Below are 23,072 nucleotides of genomic sequence, written 5' to 3' on the forward strand. Positions count from 1 at the left end.
CCCCAGGGCTGTGTAGCAGACAGTACGTGGGGGTTACTGCCCCAGGGCTGTGTAGGATAGGAGGAGGACATAGGATAACAAAACAAGCACAGGAATCCATTCTAATTAATCCCTTTTTCCTATTCAGATAACTGCCCGCCCCCTGTCCCCCCCTTACAGTATTTACTGCAGGGGCAGGACTACAAGTCCCAGAATGACTCTGTGTTTGCAGTAGGAGGGACAACGTTTGTTGTTGCTCTACACTACCCAGCATGCTTCACTCCAAGCAAACCAGGAAACGAAACCTGCTGTGACTGGGAGGGGTTTCCCCAATATCACATGTCCACCATCAACCAATTAGCTTTCAGTTTCTTCTGTCGCAACTACTGTAAGTCCTACGAGTTCTTCTCATTCTGTGAGTGAGAGGTTGTTCCGTCAGTAAATCCCGGTGAGTATGAGTGTGTGTCCCCCAGTCACTCAGTGAGTATGAGTGTGTGTCCCCCAGTCACTCAGTGAGTATGAGTGTGTGTCCCCCAGTCACTCAGTGAGTATGAGTGTGTGTCCCCCAGTCACTCAGTGAGTATGAGTGTGTGTCCCCCAGTCACTCAGTGAGTATGGGTGTGTGTCCCCCAGTCACTCAGTGAGTATGGGTGTGTGTCCCCCAGTCACTCAGTGAGTATGAGTGTGTGTCCCCCAGTCACTCAGTGAGTATGAGTGTGTGTCCCTCAGTCACTCAGTGAGTATGAGTGTGTGTCCCCCAGTCACTCAGTGAGTATGAGTGTGTGTCCCCCAGTCACTCAGTGAGTATGAGTGTGTGTCCCCCAGTCACTCAGTGAGTATGAGTGTGTGTCCTCCAGTCACTCAGTGAGTATGAGTGTGTGTCCCCCAGTCACTCAGTGAGTATGAGTGTGTGTCCCCCAGTCACTCAGTGAGTATGAGTGTGTGTCCTCCAGTCACTCAGTGAGTATGAGTGTGTGTCCCCCAGTCACTCAGTGAGTATGAGTGTGTGTCCTCCAGTCACTCAGTGAGTATGAGTGTGTGTCCTCCAGTCACTCAGTGAGTATGAGTGTGTGTCCCCCAGTCACTCAGTGAGTATGAGTGTGTGTCCCCCAGTCACTCAGTGAGTATGAGTGTGTGTCCCCCAGTCACTCAGTGAGTATGGGTGTGTGTCCCCCAGTCACTCAGTGAGTATGAGTGTGTGTCCCCCAGTCACTCAGTGAGTATGAGTGTGTGTCCCCCAGTCACTCAGTGAGTATGGGTGTGTGTCCCCCAGTCACTCAGTGAGTATGAGTGTGTGTCCCCCAGTCACTCAGTGAGTATGAGTGTGTGTCCCCCAGTCACTCAGTGAGTATGAGTGTGTGTCCCCCAGTCACTCAGTGAGTATGAGTGTGTGTCCCCCAGTCACTCAGTGAGTATGAGTGTGTGTCCCCCAGTCACTCAGTGAGTATGAGTGTGTGTCCCCCAGTCACTCAGTGAGTATGAGTGTGTGTCCCCAGTCACTCAGTGAGTATGAGTGTGTGTCCCCCAGTCACTCAGTGAGTATGAGTGTGTGTCCCCCAGTCACTCAGTGAGTATGAGTGTGTGTCCCCCAGTCACTCAGTGAGTATGAGTGTGTGTCCCCAGTCACTCAGTGAGTATGAGTGTGTGTCCCCCAGTCACTCAGTGAGTATGAGTGTGTGTCCCCCAGTCACTCAGTGAGTATGAGTGTGTGTCCCCCAGTCACTCAGTGAGTATGAGTGTGTGTCCCCCAGTCACTCAGTGAGTATGAGTGTGTGTCCCCCAGTCACTCAGTGAGTATGAGTGTGTGTCCCCCCAGTCACTCAGTGAGTATGAGTGTGTGTCCCCCAGTCACTCAGTGAGTATGGGTGTGTGTCCCCCAGTCACTCAGTGAGTATGGGTGTGTGTCCCCCAGTCACTCAGTGAGTATGAGTGTGTGTCCCCCTGTCACTCAGTGAGTATGAGTGTGTGTCCCCCAGTCACTCAGTGAGTATGAGTGTGTGTCCCGCAGTCACTCAGTGAGTATGAGTGTGTGTCCCCCAGTCACTCAGTGAGTATGGGCTCTGTCAGCCATTAGTGTGTGTCCCCCAGTCACTCAGTGAGTATGGGCTCTGTCAGCCATTAGTGTGTGTCCCCCAGTCACTCAGTGAGTATGGGCTCTGTCAGCCATTAGTGTGTGTCCCCCAGTCACTCAGTGAGTATGGGCTCTGTCAGCCATTAGTGTGTGTCCCCCAGTCACTCAGTGAGTATGGGCTCTGTCAGCCATTATTGTGTTTCCCCCAGTCACTCAGTGAGTATGGGCTCTGTCAGCCATTAGTGTGTGTCCCCCAGTCACTCAGTGAGTATGGGCTCTGTCAGCCATTAGTGTGTGTCCCCCAGTTACTCAGTGAGTATGGGCTCTGTCAGCCATTAGTGTGTGTCCCCCAGTCACTCAGTGAGTATGGGCTCTGTCAGCCATTAGTGTGTGTCCCCCCCCAGTCACTCAGTGAGTATGGGCTCTGTCAGCCATTAGTGTGTGTGTCCCCCAGTCACTCAGTGAGTATGGGCTCTGTCAGCCATTAGTGTGTGTGTCCCAGTCACTCAGTGAGTATGGGCTCTGTCAGCCATTAGTGTGTGTCCCCCAGTCACTCAGTGAGTATGGGCTCTGTCAGCCATTAGTGTGTGTCCCCCAGTCACTCAGTGAGTATGGGCTCTGTCAGCCATTAGTGTGTGTCCCCCAGTCACTCAGTGAGTATGGGCTCTGTCAGCCATTAGTGTGTGTCCCCCAGTCACTCAGTGAGTATGGGCTCTGTCAGCCATTAGTGTGTGTCCCCCAGTCACTCAGTGAGTATGGGCTCTGTCAGCCATTAGTGTGTGTCCCCCAGTCACTCAGTGAGTATGGGCTCTGTCAGCCATTAGTGTGTGTCCCCCAGTCACTCAGTGAGTATGGGCTCTGTCAGCCATTAGTGTGTGTCCCCCCCAGTCACTCAGTGAGTATGGGCTCTGTCAGCCATTAGTGTGTTTCCCCCAGTCACTCAGTGAGTATGGGCTCTGTCAGCCATTAGTGTGTGTGCCCCAGTCACTCAGTGAGTATGGGCTCTGTCAGCCATTAGTGTGTGTCCCCCCCCAGTCACTCAGTGAGTATGGGCTCTGTCAGCCATTAGTGTGTGTCCCCCCCCAGTCACTCAGTGAGTATGGGCTCTGTCAGCCATTAGTGTGTGTCCCCCAGTCACTCAGTGAGTATGGGCTCTGTCAGCCATTAGTGTGTGTCCCCCAGTCACTCAGTGAGTATGGGCTCTGTCAGCCATTAGTGTGTGTCCCCCAGTCACTCAGTGAGTATGGGCTCTGTCAGCCATTAGTGTGTCCCCCAGTCACTCAGTGAGTATGGGCTCTGTCAGCCATTAGTGTGTGTGTCCCCCAGTCACTCAGTGAGTATGGGCTCTGTCAGCCATTAGTGTGTGTCCCCCAGTCACTCAGTGAGTATGGGCTCTGTCAGCCATTAGTGTGTGTCCCCCAGTCACTCAGTGAGTATGGGCTCTGTCAGCCATTAGTGTGTGTGTCCCCCAGTCACTCAGTGAGTATGGGCTCTGTCAGCCATTAGTGTGTGTCCCCCAGTCACTCAGTGAGTATGGGCTCTGTCAGCCATTAGTGTGTGTCCCCCAGTCACTCAGTGAGTATGGGCTCTGTCAGCCATTAGTGTGTGTGTCCCCCAGTCACTCAGTGAGTATGGGCTCTGTCAGCCATTAGTGTGTGTCCCCCAGTCACTCAGTGAGTATGGGCTCTGTCAGCCATTAGTGTGTGTGTCCCAGTCACTCAGTGAGTATGGGCTCTGTCAGCCATTAGTGTGTGTCCCCCAGTCACTCAGTGAGTATGGGCTCTGTCAGCCATTAGTGTGTGTCCCCCCCCCAGTCACTCAGTGAGTATGGGCTCTGTCAGCCATTAGTGTGTGTCCCCCCAGTCACTCAGTGAGTATGGGCTCTGTCAGCCATTAGTGTGTGTGTCCCCCCCCAGTCACTCAGTGAGTATGGGCTCTGTCAGCCATTAGTGTGTGTCCCCCAGTCACTCAGTGAGTATGGGCTCTGTCAGCCATTAGTGTGTGTCCCCCAGTCACTCAGTGAGTATGGGCTCTGTCAGCCATTAGTGTGTGTCCCCCCCAGTCACTCAGTGAGTATGGGCTCTGTCAGCCATTAGTGTGTGTCCCCCAGTTACTCAGTGAGTATGGGCTCTGTCAGCCATTAGTGTGTGTCCCCCCCAGTTACTCAGTGAGTATGGGCTCTGTCAGCCATTAGTGTGTGTCCCCCAGTCACTCAGTGAGTATGGGCTCTGTCAGCCATTAGTGTGTCCCCCCCAGTCACTCAGTGAGTATGGGCTCTGTCAGCCATTAGTGTGTGTGTCCCCCAGTCACTCAGTGAGTATGGGCTCTGTCAGCCATTAGTGTGTGTCCCCCAGTCACTCAGTGAGTATGGGCTCTGTCAGCCATTAGTGTGTGTCCCCCAGTCACTCAGTGAGTATGGGCTCTGTCAGCCATTAGTGTGTGTCCCCCAGTCACTCAGTGAGTATGGGCTCTGTCAGCCATTAGTGTGTGTCCCCCCCAGTCACTCAGTGAGTATGGGCTCTGTCAGCCATTAGTGTGTGTGCCCCAGTCACTCAGTGAGTATGGGCTCTGTCAGCCATTAGTGTGTGTCCCCCCCCAGTCACTCAGTGAGTATGGGCTCTGTCAGCCATTAGTGTGTGTCCCCCCCCAGTCACTCAGTGAGTATGGGCTCTGTCAGCCATTAGTGTGTGTCCCCCAGTCACTCAGTGAGTATGGGCTCTGTCAGCCATTAGTGTGTGTGTCCCCCCCCAGTCACTCAGTGAGTATGGGCTCTGTCAGCCATTAGTGTGTGTCCCCCAGTCACTCAGTGAGTATGGGCTCTGTCAGCCATTAGTGTGTGTCCCCCAGTCACTCAGTGAGTATGGGCTCTGTCAGCCATTAGTGTGTGTCCCCCCCAGTCACTCAGTGAGTATGGGCTCTGTCAGCCATTAGTGTGTGTCCCCCCCAGTCACTCAGTGAGTATGGGCTCTGTCAGCCATTAGTGTGTGTCCCCCAGTCACTCAGTGAGTATGGGCTCTGTCAGCCATTAGTGTGTCCCCCCCAGTCACTCAGTGAGTATGGGCTCTGTCAGCCATTAGTGTGTGTGTCCCCCAGTCACTCAGTGAGTATGGGCTCTGTCAGCCATTAGTGTGTGTCCCCCAGTCACTCAGTGAGTATGGGCTCTGTCAGCCATTAGTGTGTGTCCCCCAGTCACTCAGTGAGTATGGGCTCTGTCAGCCATTAGTGTGTGTGTCCCCCCAGTCACTCAGTGAGTATGGGCTCTGTCAGCCATTAGTGTGTGTCCCCCAGTCACTCAGTGAGTATGGGCTCTGTCAGCCATTAGTGTGTGTCCCCCAGTCACTCAGTGAGTATGGGCTCTGTCAGCCATTAGTGTGTGTCCCCCCAGTCACTCAGTGAGTATGGGCTCTGTCAGCCATTAGTGTGTGTCCCCCCCAGTCACTCAGTGAGTATGGGCTCTGTCAGCCATTAGTGTGTGTGCCCCAGTCACTCAGTGAGTATGGGCTCTGTCAGCCATTAGTGTGTGTCCCCCAGTCACTCAGTGAGTATGGGCTCTGTCAGCCATTAGTGTGTGTGTCCCAGTCACTCAGTGAGTATGGGCTCTGTCAGCCATTAGTGTGTGTCCCCCAGTCACTCAGTGAGTATGGGCTCTGTCAGCCATTAGTGTGTGTCCCCCCCCCAGTCACTCAGTGAGTATGGGCTCTGTCAGCCATTAGTGTGTGTCCCCCAGTCACTCAGTGAGTATGGGCTCTGTCAGCCATTAGTGTGTGTGTCCCCCCCCAGTCACTCAGTGAGTATGGGCTCTGTCAGCCATTAGTGTGTGTCCCCCAGTCACTCAGTGAGTATGGGCTCTGTCAGCCATTAGTGTGTGTCCCCCAGTCACTCAGTGAGTATGGGCTCTGTCAGCCATTAGTGTGTGTCCCCCCAGTCACTCAGTGAGTATGGGCTCTGTCAGCCATTAGTGTGTGTCCCCCAGTTACTCAGTGAGTATGGGCTCTGTCAGCCATTAGTGTGTGTCCCCCCCAGTTACTCAGTGAGTATGGGCTCTGTCAGCCATTAGTGTGTGTCCCCCAGTCACTCAGTGAGTATGGGCTCTGTCAGCCATTAGTGTGTCCCCCCCAGTCACTCAGTGAGTATGGGCTCTGTCAGCCATTAGTGTGTGTGTCCCCCAGTCACTCAGTGAGTATGGGCTCTGTCAGCCATTAGTGTGTGTCCCCCAGTCACTCAGTGAGTATGGGCTCTGTCAGCCATTAGTGTGTGTCCCCCAGTCACTCAGTGAGTATGGGCTCTGTCAGCCATTAGTGTGTGTCCCCCAGTCACTCAGTGAGTATGGGCTCTGTCAGCCATTAGTGTGTGTCCCCCCCAGTCACTCAGTGAGTATGGGCTCTGTCAGCCATTAGTGTGTGTGCCCCAGTCACTCAGTGAGTATGGGCTCTGTCAGCCATTAGTGTGTGTCCCCCCCCAGTCACTCAGTGAGTATGGGCTCTGTCAGCCATTAGTGTGTGTCCCCCCCCAGTCACTCAGTGAGTATGGGCTCTGTCAGCCATTAGTGTGTGTCCCCCAGTCACTCAGTGAGTATGGGCTCTGTCAGCCATTAGTGTGTGTGTCCCCCCCCAGTCACTCAGTGAGTATGGGCTCTGTCAGCCATTAGTGTGTGTCCCCCAGTCACTCAGTGAGTATGGGCTCTGTCAGCCATTAGTGTGTGTGTCCCCCCCCAGTCACTCAGTGAGTATGGGCTCTGTCAGCCATTAGTGTGTGTGTCCCCCCCCAGTCACTCAGTGAGTATGGGCTCTGTCAGCCATTAGTGTGTGTCCCCCAGTCACTCAGTGAGTATGGGCTCTGTCAGCCATTAGTGTGTGTCCCCCAGTCACTCAGTGAGTATGGGCTCTGTCAGCCATTAGTGTGTGTCCCCCCCAGTCACTCAGTGAGTATGGGCTCTGTCAGCCATTAGTGTGTGTCCCCCAGTCACTCAGTGAGTATGGGCTCTGTCAGCCATTAGTGTGTCCCCCCCAGTCACTCAGTGAGTATGGGCTCTGTCAGCCATTAGTGTGTGTGTCCCCCAGTCACTCAGTGAGTATGGGCTCTGTCAGCCATTAGTGTGTGTCCCCCAGTCACTCAGTGAGTATGGGCTCTGTCAGCCATTAGTGTGTGTCCCCCAGTCACTCAGTGAGTATGGGCTCTGTCAGCCATTAGTGTGTGTCCCCCCCAGTCACTCAGTGAGTATGGGCTCTGTCAGCCATTAGTGTGTGTGCCCCAGTCACTCAGTGAGTATGGGCTCTGTCAGCCATTAGTGTGTGTCCCCCCTCAGTCACTCAGTGAGTATGGGCTCTGTCAGCCATTAGTGTGTGTCCCCCCCCAGTCACTCAGTGAGTATGGGCTCTGTCAGCCATTAGTGTGTGTCCCCCAGTCACTCAGTGAGTATGGGCTCTGTCAGCCATTAGTGTGTGTCCCCCAGTCACTCAGTGAGTATGGGCTCTGTCAGCCATTAGTGTGTGTCCCCCAGTCACTCAGTGAGTATGGGCTCTGTCAGCCATTAGTGTGTGTCCCCCCCAGTCACTCAGTGAGTATGGGCTCTGTCAGCCATTAGTGTGTGTCCCCCCCCAGTCACTCAGTGAGTATGGGCTCTGTCAGCCATTAGTGTGTGTCCCCCCCCAGTCACTCAGTGAGTATGGGCTCTGTCAGCCATTAGTGTGTGTCCCCCCCCAGTCACTCAGTGAGTATGGGCTCTGTCAGCCATTAGTGTGTGTGTCCCCCAGTCACTCAGTGAGTATGGGCTCTGTCAGCCATTAGTGTGTGTGTCCCCCAGTCACTCAGTGAGTATGGGCTCTGTCAGCCATTAGTGTGTGTCCCCCAGTCACTCAGTGAGTATGGGCTCTGTCAGCCATTAGTGTGTGTCCCCCAGTCACTCAGTGAGTATGGGCTCTGTCAGCCATTAGTGTGTGTCCCCCCCCAGTCACTCAGTGAGTATGGGCTCTGTCAGCCATTAGTGTGTGTCCCCCAGTCACTCAGTGAGTATGGGCTCTGTCAGCCATTAGTGTGTGTCCCCCCCAGTCACTCAGTGAGTATGGGCTCTGTCAGCCATTAGTGTGTGTCCCCCAGTCACTCAGTGAGTATGGGCTCTGTCAGCCATTAGTGTGTGTCCCCCCCCAGTCACTCAGTGAGTATGGGCTCTGTCAGCCATTAGTGTGTGTCCCCCCCAGTCACTCAGTGAGTATGGGCTCTGTCAGCCATTAGTGTGTGTCCCCCAGTTACTCAGTGAGTATGGGCTCTGTCAGCCATTAGTGTGTGTCCCCCCCAGTTACTCAGTGAGTATGGGCTCTGTCAGCCATTAGTGTGTGTCCCCCAGTCACTCAGTGATTATGGGCTCTGTCAGCCATTAGTGTGTCCCCCCCAGTTACTCAGTGAGTATGGGCTCTGTCAGCCATTAGTGTGTGTCCCCCAGTCACTCAGTGAGTATGGGCTCTGTCAGCCATTAGTGTGTGTGTCCCCCAGTCACTCAGTGAGTATGGGCTCTGTCAGCCATTAGTGTGTGTCCCCCCCAGTCACTCAGTGATTATGGGCTCTGTCAGCCATTAGTGTGTGTCCCCCCCAGTTACTCAGTGAGTATGGGCTCTGTCAGCCATTAGTGTGTGTCCCCCCAGTTACTCAGTGAGTATGGGCTCTGTCAGCCATTAGTGTGTGTCCCCCCCAGTCACTCAGTGATTATGGGCTCTGTCAGCCATTAGTGTGTGTCCCCCCCAGTTACTCAGTGAGTATGGGCTCTGTCAGCCATTAGTGTGTCCCCCCCCAGTCACTCAGTGAGTATGGGCTCTGTCAGCCATTAGTGTGTCCCCCCCCAGTCACTCAGTGATTATGGGCTCTGTCAGCCATTAGTGTGTGTCCCCCCCCAGTCACTCAGTGAGTATGGGCTCTGTCAGCCATTAGTGTGTGTCCCCCAGTCACTCAGTGAGTATGGGCTCTGTCAGCCATTAGTGTGTGTGTCCCCCAGTCACTCAGTGAGTATGGGCTCTGTCAGCCATTAGTGTGTGTGTCCCCCAGTCACTCAGTGAGTATGGGCTCTGTCAGCCATTAGTGTGTGTGTCCCCCAGTCACTCAGTGAGTATGGGCTCTGTCAGCCATTAGTGTGTCCGCCCCAGTCACTCAGTGAGTATGGGCTCTGTCAGCCATTAGTGTGTGTGTCCCCCCCCAGTCACTCAGTGAGTATGGGCTCTGTCAGCCATTAGTGTGTGTCCCCCCCAGTCACTCAGTGAGTATGGGCTCTTTCAGCCATTAGTGTGTGTCCCCCAGTCACTCAGTGAGTATGGGCTCTGTCAGCCATTAGTGTGTGTCCCCCCCCAGTCACTCAGTGAGTATGGGCTCTGTCAGCCATTAGTGTGTGTCCCCCAGTTACTCAGTGAGTATGGGCTCTGTCAGCCATTAGTGTGTGTCCCCCCCAGTTACTCAGTGAGTATGGGCTCTGTCAGCCATTAGTGTGTGTCCCCCCAGTCACTCAGTGATTATGGGCTCTGTCAGCCATTAGTGTGTGTCCCCCCCAGTTACTCAGTGAGTATGGGCTCTGTCAGCCATTAGTGTGTGTCCCCCCCAGTTACTCAGTGAGTATGGGCTCTGTCAGCCATTAGTGTGTCCCCCCCCCCCAGTCACTCAGTGAGTATGGGCTCTGTCAGCCATTAGTGTGTGTCCCCCCCAGTTACTCAGTGAGTATGGGCTCTGTCAGCCATTAGTGTGTGTCCCCCCCAGTTACTCAGTGAGTATGGGCTCTGTCAGCCATTAGTGTGTGTCCTCCTCAGTCACTCAGTGATTATGGGCTCTGTCAGCCATTAGTGTGTGTCCCCCCCAGTTACTCAGTGAGTATGGGCTCTGTCAGCCATTAGTGTGTCCCCCCCCAGTCACTCAGTGCACTCCTTCCCCGTAGTGTGCAAGTAAGTTAGTAGGTTGTGCCCCTCTGACCTGCCAGTTAGTCACTGTGCCCTTTGCCTCCCTGCAGCCGGCCCATTCCCAGTTCCTGGCTCTCATTGGCCAGCATGGCCCAGTCGCTGGATAGCTTGGCAGAGGAGCTGACGTGCTCCATCTGTTTGGGGCTGTTCAATACCCCAGTGACCATTCCCTGTGGGCACAATTTCTGCGGCGAGTGCCTGGAGCTTGCCTGGGAAGCCTGTAAGCTGGGCGAGTACAGATGCCCCCAGTGCATGTGCCCGTTCCCCAGTAAGCCTGACCTGAGGAAGAACACCCTACTGAATAACTTGGTGATCCAGCTACAGAGCTTGCAGCTGAAGCCACAGGAGCCTGAGCCGGTGCTGCTGAATGTGGTAAAGGAAGATCCCTGTTACAGCGATGGGGTGCTCTGTGACAGCTGCATGGCGCTACCCGCTGCCAGGACCTGCCTGACCTGCATGGCATCCTTCTGCCAGGAGCATCTGCGCCCCCACCTTGAGAGCCCAGCCTTTATCCACCACTTGCTGAAGCAACCCCTCAGGGACCTGCATGCCAGGAAGTGCCAGGAGCATGAGAAACTGCTGGATCAGTACTGCAGGGAGCACTTGTGCTGCATCTGTTGCTACTGTCTGGCCAATCACAAGCAGTGCCACACCTGCACCCTACAGCAGGGCAAAATGGAGAGGAAGGTGAGTCTGGCCATGGGCAGCATGTATGGGACAGAGGGGATACGTCCCACTGGCTGGGCTTCCCCTGCTCACATACTGCCCCTATATGGGCTGAGGGGTAGGGGGGTACTTCACTTGGCATCACACAGCACCCCCCTATGCACTGTATTGTTATGTCACTGTCCCTTTAAATTCATGCTTTATGTATGGGACAGAGGAGATACGTCCCACTGGCTGGGCTTCCCCTGCTCACAACAGCATACTGCCCATATATGGGCTGAGGGGTAGGGGGGTACTTCACTTGTCATCACACAGCACCCCCCTATGCACTGTATTGCCACGTCACTATCCCTTTAAATTCATGCTTTAAAGGCGGCTATCATTGAATCTTCACCCACAAGAACTCCTCCCACTAAAGGACGTTTGGAATTTGCCCTCTGTGTGGCCATGGTACCCCATGCATCCCCATGTAAGTGCCATATTGATCTAATTTCTACAGTTATTCATGTGACTTACAGGGGGTCATAGCTTTCTTTTGGGGTACACAATATATCACTTCAACAGAGCCCCACCAACACAGGCACCTAATAGGAAAAGGCTTCCAGTAAGCTCCGGTAATGGCAAGGTCCCAGGCTACACTGACTGGGAAGTGAGGGCATTTGAGTTCCATGCAATGAGTGCAGCCCACCTGTCATTCACATGCTCTGCTAAATTACCCCGGTACAGGGGCAGCCAGGGGCAACCAGGCAAGGGCAATCAATAACTGCAATAACTTTACATAGTAACATAGTAAGTTGGGTTGAAAAAAGACATACGTCCATCACGTTCAACCATAATGCCTACAGTATATCTAACCTGCCTAACTACTAGTTGATCCAGAGGAAGGCAAAAAACCCCATCTGAAGCCTCTCTAATTTGCCGTAGAGGGGAAAAAATTCCTTCCTGACTCCAAGATGGCAATCGGACCAGTCCCTGGGGCAACTTGTACTAAGAGTTATCTCCCATAACCCTGTATTCCCTCACTTGCTAAGAATCCATCCAGCCCCTTCTTAAAGTTATATAATGTATCAGCCAGCACGACTGATTCGGGGAGGGGGGACCCCAGAACCTCACAGCTCTCACTGTAACAAATCCTTTCCGAATGTTTAAATGGAACCTCCCTTCTTCTAAACGGAGTGGGTGCCCTCGTGCCCGTTGGAAGGACCTACTGGTAAATAAAACATTAGAGAGGTTATTATATGATCCCCTTATATATTTATACATAGTTATCCTGTCACCTCTTAAGCGTCTCTTCTCCAGTGTAAACAGACCCAACTTGGCCAGTCTTTCCCCATAACTGAGACTTTCCATACCCTTTACCAGCTTAGTTGCCCTTCTCTGGACCCTCTCTAGCTCAATAATGTCCCGTTTGAGCACTGGAGACCAGAACTGAACAGCATATTCTAGATGGGGCCTTACCAGTGCTCTGTAAAGTGGCATCTATACCCCTTTTAATACAGCTCAAAACCTTGTTTGCCCTTGCAGCTGCTGCCTGGCATTGCTTGCTACAGCCAAGTTTATTATCTACAAGGACTCCAAGGTCCTTCTCCATTATGGATTTGCCTAGTGCAGTCCCATTAAGGGTATAAGTGGGGGCATATTTTTACATCCCAGGTGCATGACCTTACATTTATCCACATTAAATCTCATCTGCCACTTAGCTGCCCAGATTGTTATACCTAGAAAGGTTCAGTCCATAGGGCTTCAGCCTTTCATTCTCCTCCACAACTTTCTCCTTAATGCTATGTTATTTTATATCCTGCTTATACAGACTTACCCCCTTTTCTATTTCCCCTGTCCCTCCATAACAAGGTATAGCCCCAGCTATACTGCCCAGCAATGCCGCTGCCATGATATTTCTCATCCAGTGCCAGTAGCTCCAGCTCTCCCATGTTGCCAGTTACAGTGGCCATACAGGGGCCAATTGCAGCTGCAGATATCGGTCCTTTAGACTTATTCGGCAGCTTACCAGCCCATGTATGGGCACCAACGACTGGCCTCCCTGACATCTCACCTAACATGGGGCAGATCTCCATCAGGTAGGTTTGATTTTTCCGTCGGATCGGGGACTGAATCTGCTCATTGATGCTGCTCCCTGAACCATAGGCGCCTATGCCTGCCGTGTTAATTAGCTCAGAGGTTGGCTCCGGGCAGCGCGCCCCGTTCTGCTCCCTGTCAGCCACGGAGGAGCTGTTCTGACATTCTATCTCTATTTACAGAGAGATATCAGCAACATCTTGCAGTCATTAAATCAGAAAATAGAAAAAGCCTCAAATACAGCTGGTGAATTAAGGAGAGAGCAGAAACAAGTGATGGTGAGTCCTACACTGATATTGCCTACACCCGACACAGATATGTTAAGTGTATACGTGTCTGTATAGAAATCTTGAAAAAGGTCCCAGGATGTCACCGAAACGTTGATATTTGCACATTAAAGAAGTGCTGAGTCCTTCGTTGCCTAGTGTCTGTGTGTGTGTGTATGTATATGTATATATATATATATATATATATATATATATATATATATATATATATATATATATATATATATATATATATATATATATATAGTGTAACTTGTGTACACGGCACTGCACATTCAACAAAACATTAATTGGATAACTGGAATACAGTAATAATAATAATATCTAATATATTCATATACATTTAAGATTATGTGAGGCAGTAGGTAGGGGTGTCCCCTGCAATGTACTTGTTCAGGCAAAGTGACTCTCTCTACCCTGCCCTGCATTGCAGCACTCTCCTCTTTCCTGTACTGCAGTCTCAGGCCAACAGACTCTGTCTTGCACTGCTTGCACTCATGTTGCACAAGGGGGAATGCTGCCCCTTTAAGGGTGATAGGCAGGAAATAGATGGGATGAGTTATACGACAAACAAGTAACTGGTATAGAACTGGGAATGTGCCCCCTGCATGTAGTGTAATGGATTCTAACAGAGGCAGGTTCTTGTTCTGGGAAGCAGGTTGATAGAGCAACAGTACCTGATATTCCCAGTCACTATAGCTGCACATAGCTGCCATTCAGCAGGACAGTACCAGCAAGAAGGATTACATGAAATTATACTTGTTATCCCCATATCTAGGAATATGGGGATTGGGAACCAACTGTAGTGTGAGCCCATGTGTTGTGTTTCCTAGGATACTGTGAATAAGAAGAAGGATTTGTTGGAAGGGGAGTTTGAAGAAATCAAAGCTTTAATTGAACAAGAGAAAATGAAATCCATGAGGAAAATTGAGGAAGAGGAGAAGAAGGTGAACAGCAAATTCGGTTATACATTGAGCGTCCTTGGGAAAAAGAAACAGGAGTTTGAGAAAATGAAATCCAGTGTTGAATCTCTCTTACTGGAAGAAGATGATCTGCAGTTTTTGAAGGTAAATTCCTTTGTATTGTTACAGTTCAGTGTTGTCTCTCTCATTCCTTGTAGGCTGAGTGGGGAGATGCTAGAGTTCAGTGTTGTCTCTCTCATTCCTAGAGTGGGGAGATGCTACAGTTCAGTGTTGTCTCTCTCATTCCTAGAGTGGGGAGATGCTACAGTTCAGTGTTGTCTCTCTCATTCCTAGAGTGGGGAGATGCTACAGTTCAGTGTTGTCTCTCTCATTCCTAGAGTGGGGAGATGCTAGAGTTCAGTGTTGTCTCTCTCATTCCTAGAGTGGGGAGATGCTACAGTTCAGTGTTGTCTCTCTCATTCCTAGAGTGGGGAGATGCTACAGTTCAGTGTTATCTCTCTCGTTCCTTGAGTGGGGAGATGCTAGAGTTCAGTGTTATCTCTCTCGTTCCTTGAGTGGGGAGATGCTAGAGTTCAGTGTTGTCTCTCTCATTCCTAGAGTGGGGAGATGCTACAGTTCAGTGTTGTCTCTCTCATTCCTAGAGTGGGGAGATGCTAGAGTTCAGTGTTGTCTCTCTCATTCCTAGAGTGGGGAGATGCTAGAGTTCAGTGTTGTCTCTCTCATTCCTAGAGTGGGGAGATGCTAGAGTTCAGTGTTGTCTCTCTCATTCCTAGAGTGGGGAGATGCTACAGTTCAGTGTTGTCTCTCTCATTCCTAGAGTGGGGAGATGCTAGAGTTCAGTGTTGTCTCTCTCATTCCTAGAGTGGGGAGATGCTACAGTTCAGTGTTGTCTCTCTCATTCCTAGAGTGGGGAGATGCTAGAGTTCAGTGTTATCTCTCTCGTTCCTAGAGTGGGGAGATGCTAGAGTTCAGTGTTATCTCTCTCGTTCCTTGAGTGGGGAGATGCTAGAGTTCAGTGTTGTCTCTCTCATTCCTAGAGTGGGGAGATGCTACAGTTCAGTGTTGTCTCTCTCATTCCTAGAGTGGGGAGATGCTAGAGTTCAGTGTTATCTCTCTCGTTCCTTGAGTGGGGAGATGCTAGAGTTCAGTGTTGTCTCTCTCATTCCTAGAGTGGGGAGATGCTAGAGTTCAGTGTTGTCTCTCTCATTCCTAGAGTGGGGAGATGCTACAGTTCAGTGTTGTCTCTCTCATTCCTAGAGTGGGGAGATGCTAGAGTTCAGTGTTATCTCTCTCGTTCCTTGAGTGGGGAGATGCTAGAGTTCAGTGTTATCTCTCTCGTTCCTAGAGTGGGGAGATGCTAGAGTTCAGTGTTGTCTCTCTCGTTCCTAGAGTGGGGAGATGCTAGAGTTCAGTGTTATCTCTCTCGTTCCTTGAGTGGGGAGATGCTACAGTTCAGTGTTGTCTCTCTCATTCCTAGAGTGGGGAGATGCTAGAGTTCAGTGTTGTCTCTCTCATTCCTTGTAGGCTGAGTGGGGAGATGCTACAGTTCAGTGCTCTTTCTCTTCCTGTATGTTCTCCATAATTCACCATAGTTCAATGGTTTTACTGGTATAGACAGAATAATCAGGGGATTTCTGTGGGCAGGGGAACATCTAAGCTTTAATATCAAGATTCTCCAGGCATCGGCCTCTGGAGGGGGTCTGGCCCTGCCTCAGCTTAAGCTCTACTTTTTTTAGCCGCACAGCTGGTGTTAGTCCATTGGTAGTTAACTACAAACCTAACTAACACAGCAGTGGTTTTGGAGGCTGCAAAAGTAGGTTCTCTTGAAGCCCTCTCTAAACTCTTACTATGAAAACAGGGGTCATACAGCCCTTCCAAAAGGTGTAGAAGTTGACCAGGAGGCCCACAGCTGGGGCAATTAGGCGAAGTAGTCTCTGGTGGGGAAATGTAAAAAACTATGACATGATAAGGCAAGAGATGCACCCCCCCACCAGATATGATGTTTGGTATGTGCAGCTGCTGCATGCCTTCAATGTGCAATTTCCCACCAGGCCAATAAGCTTAACTGAAGCAACCCTAGCGTTCTAGCTACACAGGCAAGGCCTGACTAAGCCACTATCCTGGCTATATACCATATTGTTCACATCAGGCCCATCACCCCTAGAGAAGACTAGGAATAAATGGCAAAGAGATATTCCAGAACTAGATGAAGAGATATGGACGGATGCTCTTAAATTGGTTCCAGAACCGTCCATATTTATGAGGGACAGGTAAGTACAAATAATGGGAATGCACCGAATCCAGGATTTGGCCAAATCCTCTCATCCTGTGAGGTTCGGCCGAATCTGAAAAAATGGATTTGGTGCATCCCTAACTAATGAAATTTTTAAACAGGGCATATCTAACTCCTTATCACTTAGCTAAAATATACATTTGAGTCTCGGACCAATGCCCTGTAATTCAAAGATTCTGGAGGCAGGTTCTTTTAATACATTAATGAGAAACTTGCCCTCCCAAATATCCACTCCCCTGAATTATGGTTATTAGGAATAACAGGAGCCCTACAGCTCCACGATGAGCGGTTATATTAGGCTAAGTAGGCAACCCTAATGCACTGGAAATCTCTTGCTTAAACGACATATAGAATGTTTGATTGTGTATAAACCTTAAATGCACTTGCCTCACTTCTTTTCCTTTATCTGTAATCGTAATATCTGTTTAATATATTTTCCATAATTGGCTCCTTGTGTGACATAAGGCTTGGCCTATTAACTGCAGGTATTTGCATTGTACTTATACAGCGGGCATCTAAGCTGCATGACACAACTTCCAAGGAGCCCTATAAGCCAAAGATGGAGTTGGATGAGAAACTACTGCACCAAATATTCCGGAACACTGTGTCACTAAAAGACTCCATCAAAGCCAAACTGCAGCAACCAGGTCATGTTTATTTATCATTGCAGCACCTGTGTATTGTCACACTATAGCTTTGTGGCTTCTAGAAATCTGAAGATAACCAGAACTGTTACCCCGAATAGATTATCAATGCCGTGAACCAATTATCTTCTTTTTTACATGATGTCTTTGTTATCTTTATATTTATATATTGCTGACACAGTTACGCAGTTACTATGGCATCATGAGGGCCATGTAAATCTGTTAGATGGCCACATCTGGCCCATGGGCCTCCAGTTGGGCAACTCCTTCCTTCAACATTAAATCAGAGCAAATGTTAATGGTAATATTGGGTGCACTCGTGGTATCAATAAGGACTATTCAAGCTAGCACCCAGGGGCACCTAGAGCCAGAACATTGTTTTTACTAGGCTGCTGTCCGCATATAATGATATGTTACTGAATGAACCATGTTTTTTTCTTTCTACAGATGATACAGTAGAGAAAATGTCGACAGGAGGCAGACACCCTAAACAGGGTAAGTCCATATAGCAAAGTATAATAAGGGAAGGTGCAGCATTTATTTGGCTTATATTAACAATGGTATATACACTTGCCTTTGCAACACATGGGCATTAGTCCGTTGATGTGGCTGTTACTAAAACCCAATAAATTGGCAGGAAAGTACTGTAGGCAGTAGTTGCACTCTAAATCCAGAAATACAGTTTTACCACTAAATTTGTATGATCACGTAAGGCTGCTGTACAGATTCCTTCCAGATCTGATCTGCCTCTCCTCCTCTGTGTGAACATGCCAGGTCACATGTTCTAGGGTAATATTTCCTTTGGGGGATAGGGGCTAATGTACGTAAGCACCCTGGAGTACCTAGGGGCAAAGATATGTTTGTAGTACACTTGTATGCTGGTTATAGTACGTCATTGCAGAATGAATGGTGTTTTTTCTTTTTACAGACGATACCCAAGAATGGAAACCATCAGCTGCCAGTACAGAGAGAATTCCTGCAGGAGGCAGACACCCCAAACAAGGTAAGAATTCCAGCTAACAGGGCTAAGGGAAGCTTCTTTGGGGCCATCAGCAAGTCTTTGTGCCTCTAACAGAAAGTTCTGAGTGACGGCCATTGCAGGTAGCAGCTCTGATGTGCATGTCCAGCACATTTGCTTTCTTAGTAGGTTATAGGCAAGCCTACTGTCGGCTGCTTTCCTACTCATATGTGCACAGAAATTATAGGGCGTGTACTCTCAGTTCTCCTTCTTCAGGAGAGCCATCTTTATGGTCAGAAAATTCTGACCTTGAAAAAGCCATGGGTGGGTTGGCACACGGAGGAGTATCACTCCTAGTACGTCTGTCCCTCCCATTTGAGCTGCTTAAACTACACTCTGAGCACTTGGGTTTATGATTGTACACTGCCACTTGGCAAATTATAAGCCAATATATACTTCAACTGTTTGCGGTGTCTATTCTAGATCAAATCAGCACCAAGCTAGCCAAATACCTCCCTGCCTTTTTTGTGTACTAGGTGACTTCAAATGCTGTAAGAACCCCTCCATAGGCAGACTTAATCCAGGCCCAGCTGCCATTACCAACCTTGCACAGTGGGCTGAGGCCCTACAGCTAACTCATGTGTGGAAACATTGGCATGATGAGGTCTATTTTTGTCATTCGCTTACAACAGTGCTGTCCAACTTCTGTTGTACCGAGGGCCGCAATTTTTCCGACCTACGTGGTGGAGGGCCGATAATGGAAGCCAGTTTTGACCACTCCTATTTTTGAAACCACACCCACTTGAACCCACACCCATGTTATCACATGACCATACCCATATTAATGGTTGTAGTACAGCAAAAACCTGCCATACTCTGCCTGCCCTACCCTGCCTGTGTGCCATACTCTGCCTTCCCTGCCCTGCCTGTGTGTGCCATACTCTGCCTTCCCTGCCCTGCCTGTGTGTGCCATACTCTGCCTTCCCTGCCCTGCCTGTGTGTGCCATACTCTGCCTTCCCTACCCTGCCTGTGTGTGCCATACTCTGCCTTCCCTGCCCTGCCTGTGTGTGCCATACTCTGCCTTCCCTACCCTGCCTGTGTGCCATACTTTCCCTGTGTTTGCCATTCTTGGCTGGTTTGTGCCATACTTGGCCTGTGTGTGCCATACTCTGTCTTCCCTACCCTGCCTGCGTGTGCCATACTTTCACTGTCTTTGCCATTCTTGGCTGGTGTGTGCCATACTCTGCCTGTGTGTGCCATACTCTGCCTGTGTGTGCCATATTCTGCCTGTGTGTGCCATACTCTGCCTTCCCTACTCTGCCTGTGTGTGCCATACTCTGCTTGCCCTATGATGCCTGTGTGTATAGCACACAGGCAGCCTACAGTGACACAATGCTGGCACTGCTCCTACAGTCTGCACAATAACTATATATTAAAAAACTTTTTAATTGAAGTACCACCTCAGTATGTCTATGTCAGTATATGTTCTTTTTGTAGTGTGCAGGGATTAGATGTGGGTTTCTACTGCTCCTGAGGTGGGAACAGGGGAACAATGGGGTGATTACAGCCTGAGCCTGAGGTGGGAACACTGCAGGGGGTGAACAATGCACAGATTAAAAGGTGTGAACAACACAGGGGATTACATATTTAAACAATACAGCCTGATTACAGCCTGAATCTGAGGTGAGAACCATGCAGGGGGGGCAGTTAATCACAGTACTGATACCATTTAAAGCTTACACAAGAGTAAACTATCAAAGCAGCCAGACAGGTGGGGGGCCACACAGAGGGGGGTCGCGGGCCGCCAGTTGGACAGCACTGGCTTACAAGGACTGACCAAGCTCTGGCCTCTTCAGAACTGCTCCCTCAAGTAACTCAGGTCCAATACTTACCCCATGCACTTTCTGACCATTCATCCCTCCAGCTTACATTTCATTGGAACCCCCCAACTGAACCAGACTTTTTGGCTGCAGAATGAAACTATTGCCACTATAAACTCCAGTTCCATTTATATATATGAGACTTACTATTCTAAGATTCGGGTGGGTTTCATTTGGCTTCTCTCTTTTAACCTTCCACAGCAGAAACACCAAATAAGAACACATTTGCGTCAACACCTACATTTCCAGAGGTTGAGAGACACCCTAAAAAAGGTAGGGAATGTCCTATAAGGGTGCTAAGATGTTACACTGAGATTCTGTCTGCTATAAATATCCTAGTTGAACTGTTTATTAGATTTACATTGCGACTGAATGTATGTGAGTATGATAATATGGAGCCATGCTGTGTGCGCTGCTCTATAGGGCACGTTGGGGTTACACTCAGCAAAGGGGTGTAACAAGATGGTACTGGGCCCCACAGCAAAATTGCTTAAATCCTAAACTACTTAATAGTCACTGCCCTACTGCCCCCGCCCCCCCCCCCCCCTCTCCCAGGCAGTTAATAAAGCCATTGCAAAAAATCTCTCATTCATGGGATAACTTCTATTATTCTGTAATAACGATAAGATTTCAATCATTCATTTGTGTTTTTAGGAAAACCAAGAGCCACAGGTCCCCATGTTCCTTCGGCCACCGCACCTGATGATAAAAACAAACCCCTAGGTAAGTTTATTGGGTTCTCCTATTTATGTGAACTGTTGTCTGGTGATGTAGTGCTGAACTTCTCATTAATTGTCCCCATGTTTCACTGTCTTACAGCTAAATCCAAAAGAGGCCCCTCTGTTCCCGACTCGAGGGAAGATGTTTTGAAATGTAAGTGCAATATTCTCGCTCTGTAACTGGTACGTTACTTCCTCATGATGGAAATATACAGCTCTAAACCATAATAATGGAACTCCCCAGAAAGTCTGCATGATTTGCAGATTAGTAGAAGGGTTTGTGGGTCACAAGTAAACTCAGGCCAACAAGCGAGTGAGGGGAATAGGCTCAGGCTTCCACCGACAAGCGAGTCACAGGGAATAGGCTCAGGCTCCCGCCAACAAGCAAGTCACAGGGAAAAGGCTCAGGCTCCCTCCGACAAGCGAGTCACAGGGAAAAGGCTCAGGCTCCCTCCGACAAGCGAGTCACAGGGAATAGGCTCAGGCTCCCGCCAACAAGCGAGTCACAGGAATCTGGCTCAGGCTCCCACCGACAAGTGAGTCACAGGGAATAGGCTCAGGCTCCCACTGACAAGTGAGTCACAGGGAATAGGCTCAGGCTACCGCCAACAAGCAAGTCACAGGGAAAAGGCTCAGGCTCCCTCCGACAAGCGAGTCACAGGGAATAGGCTCAGGCTCCCACCGACAAGCGAGTCACAGGGAATAGGCTCAGGCTCCCACCGACAAGCGAGTCACAGGGAATAGGCTCAGGCTCCCTCCGACAAGCGAGTCACAGGGAATAGGCTCAGGCTCCCTCCGACAAGCGAGTCACAGGGAATAGGCTCAGGCTCCCGCCAACAAGCGAGTCACAGGGAATAGGCTCAGGCTCCCACCGACAAGTGAGTCACAGGGAATAGGCTCAGGCTCCCACCGACAAGCGAGTCACAGGGAATAGGCTCAGGCTCCCTCCGACAAGCGAGTCACAGGGAATAGGCTCAGGCTCCCGCCAACAAGCGAGTCACAGGGAATAGGCTCAGGCTCCCTCCGACAAGCGAGTCACAGGGAATAGGCTCAGGCTCCCGCCAACAAGCGAGTCACAGGGAATAGGCTCAGGCTCCCACCGACAAGCGAGTCACAGGGAATAGGCTCAGGCTCCCGCCAACAAGCGAGTCACAGGAATTTGGCTCAGGCTCCCACCGACAAGTGAGTCACAGGGAATAGGCTCAGGCTCCCTCCGACAAGCGAGTCACAGGGAATAGGCTCAGGCTCCCTCCGACAAGCGAGTCACAGGGAATAGGCTCAGGCTCCCGCCAACAAGCGAGTCACAGGGAATAGGCTCAGGCTCCCACCGACAAGCGAGTCACAGGGAATAGGCTCAGGCTCCCGCCAACAAGCGAGTCACAGGAATTTGGCTCAGGCTCCCACCGACAAGTGAGTCACAGGGAATAGGCTCAGGCTCCCTCCGACAAGCGAGTCACAGGGAAAAGGCTCAGGCTCCCACCGACAAGCGAGTCACAGGGAATAGGCTCAGGCTCCCGCCAACAAGCAAGTCACAGGGAACAGGCTCCTACTAAGACTATATACTTATCACTGTGTGTAACTGTTTCCTTAGATGTGGCACAAGTGACTGCCGATCCCAGTACAGCTCACAAGAGAGTGTTGCTCTCCGAGAGAAACACCAAGGTGTCTGTGAGCGAGGGAGCGCAGAGTTACCCAGACAACCCCGAGAGGTTCACTCACTGCTCCCAGGTCCTGTGCTCGCAGGGGTTCAGCCAGGGCACCCATTACTGGGAAGTGGACATACAAGGGGGCAATTTCAGTGGCTTTGGGATCGCCTACAGGAGTATTCCCCGGAAAGGGGCGGAGAGCCGCCTGGGGCGCAACCCCGTGTCCTGGTGCCTGGAATATTTCAATGGGAAACTGCAAGCCTGGCACGATGAGAAGGAGACCAGCCTCACCTCTCCCAACACAAACAGAATCGGCCTTCTGCTCAATTACGATGAGGGCTTCTTGTCTTTCTTTTCTGTTTCAAAAAAGTTCAGCCAGATTTACAGATTCCGGGCCCATTTTACTGAAGCGGTTTATCCAGCTTTTTGGGTATTTTCTGCTAACGCTGTTGTCTCCTTTAATACATTTAGTTAAGGCTGTGGGTGGAGCCACCATTTCCTTCCTGTTATCTGTGATTTTATTCCTCTACATTAATTATGATGGATGTTAAATTATTATTCTGATGTAATTTGCCCTATTTACCTCTTCCCTTTGTGCAACCTCTCTCTCTTACTCCCTGAGGAATAAACAGGCCCGAGCCTAGGGCGGCAGAAACCTGGGGGCGGCATGCCGCCCCGCCGCACAAAGATCTATGTTCCCATACGGAGCAATGGGGACTTCTCCGTATGCAAGTTTGGCTGTTCACGCACGCATGCGCACTCGGGGGGGGGACGGGCGTGCGACCGGGGCCGGCCTCGGGGCGGCAAATTTGTAAATCTGGCCCTGGGAATAAACCACCATAGGGCCAAGGAACAGGAATTTACCCCTTCCCTTTGTGCAACCTCTCTCTCTTACCCCCTGAGGAATATACCACCATAGGGCCAAGGAACAGGAATTTACCCCTTCCCTTTGTGCAACCTCTCTCTCTTACCCCCTGAGGAATATACCACCATAGGGC

General features: G+C 50.5%; 1 protein-coding gene across 4 annotated transcripts; it reads left to right on the plus strand.

Annotated features, from left to right (window-relative positions):
• The first annotated feature begins 110 nt into the window (after positions 1-110).
• trim25 (tripartite motif containing 25) lies at positions 111-22,630 on the plus strand. 4 transcript variants are annotated; one of them, XM_031893957.1, is made up of 11 exons: positions 111-427; positions 10,032-10,668; positions 12,906-13,001; positions 13,844-14,077; positions 16,735-16,873; positions 17,318-17,365; positions 17,799-17,873; positions 19,914-19,982; positions 20,364-20,432; positions 20,529-20,582; positions 22,020-22,630. In XM_031893957.1, the coding sequence occupies exons 2-11, from the start codon at positions 10,069-10,071 to the stop codon at positions 22,547-22,549; spliced, it is 1,914 nt and encodes a 637-aa protein (XP_031749817.1). In that variant the 5' UTR covers positions 111-427; positions 10,032-10,068; the 3' UTR covers positions 22,550-22,630.
• The last annotated feature ends 442 nt before the right edge of the window (positions 22,631-23,072 follow it).

Source organism: Xenopus tropicalis, chromosome 10 (genome assembly GCF_000004195.4).
Source record: "Xenopus tropicalis strain Nigerian chromosome 10, UCB_Xtro_10.0, whole genome shotgun sequence".
NCBI lineage: Eukaryota > Metazoa > Chordata > Amphibia > Anura > Pipidae > Xenopus > Xenopus tropicalis.

Coding starts and splice junctions, on each gene's coding strand:
- trim25 (XM_031893955.1), top strand. CDS start 10,069: ATGGCCCAGTCGCTGGATAGCTTGGCAGAGGAGCTGACGTGCTCCATC. Junction 13,002..13,843: donor GAGAGCAGAAACAAGTGATG/GTGAGTCCTACA, acceptor TGTGTTTCCTAG/GATACTGTGAATAAGAAGAA. Junction 17,874..19,910: donor AGGCAGACACCCCAAACAAG/GTAAGAATTCCA, acceptor AACCTTCCACAG/CAGAAACACCAAATAAGAAC.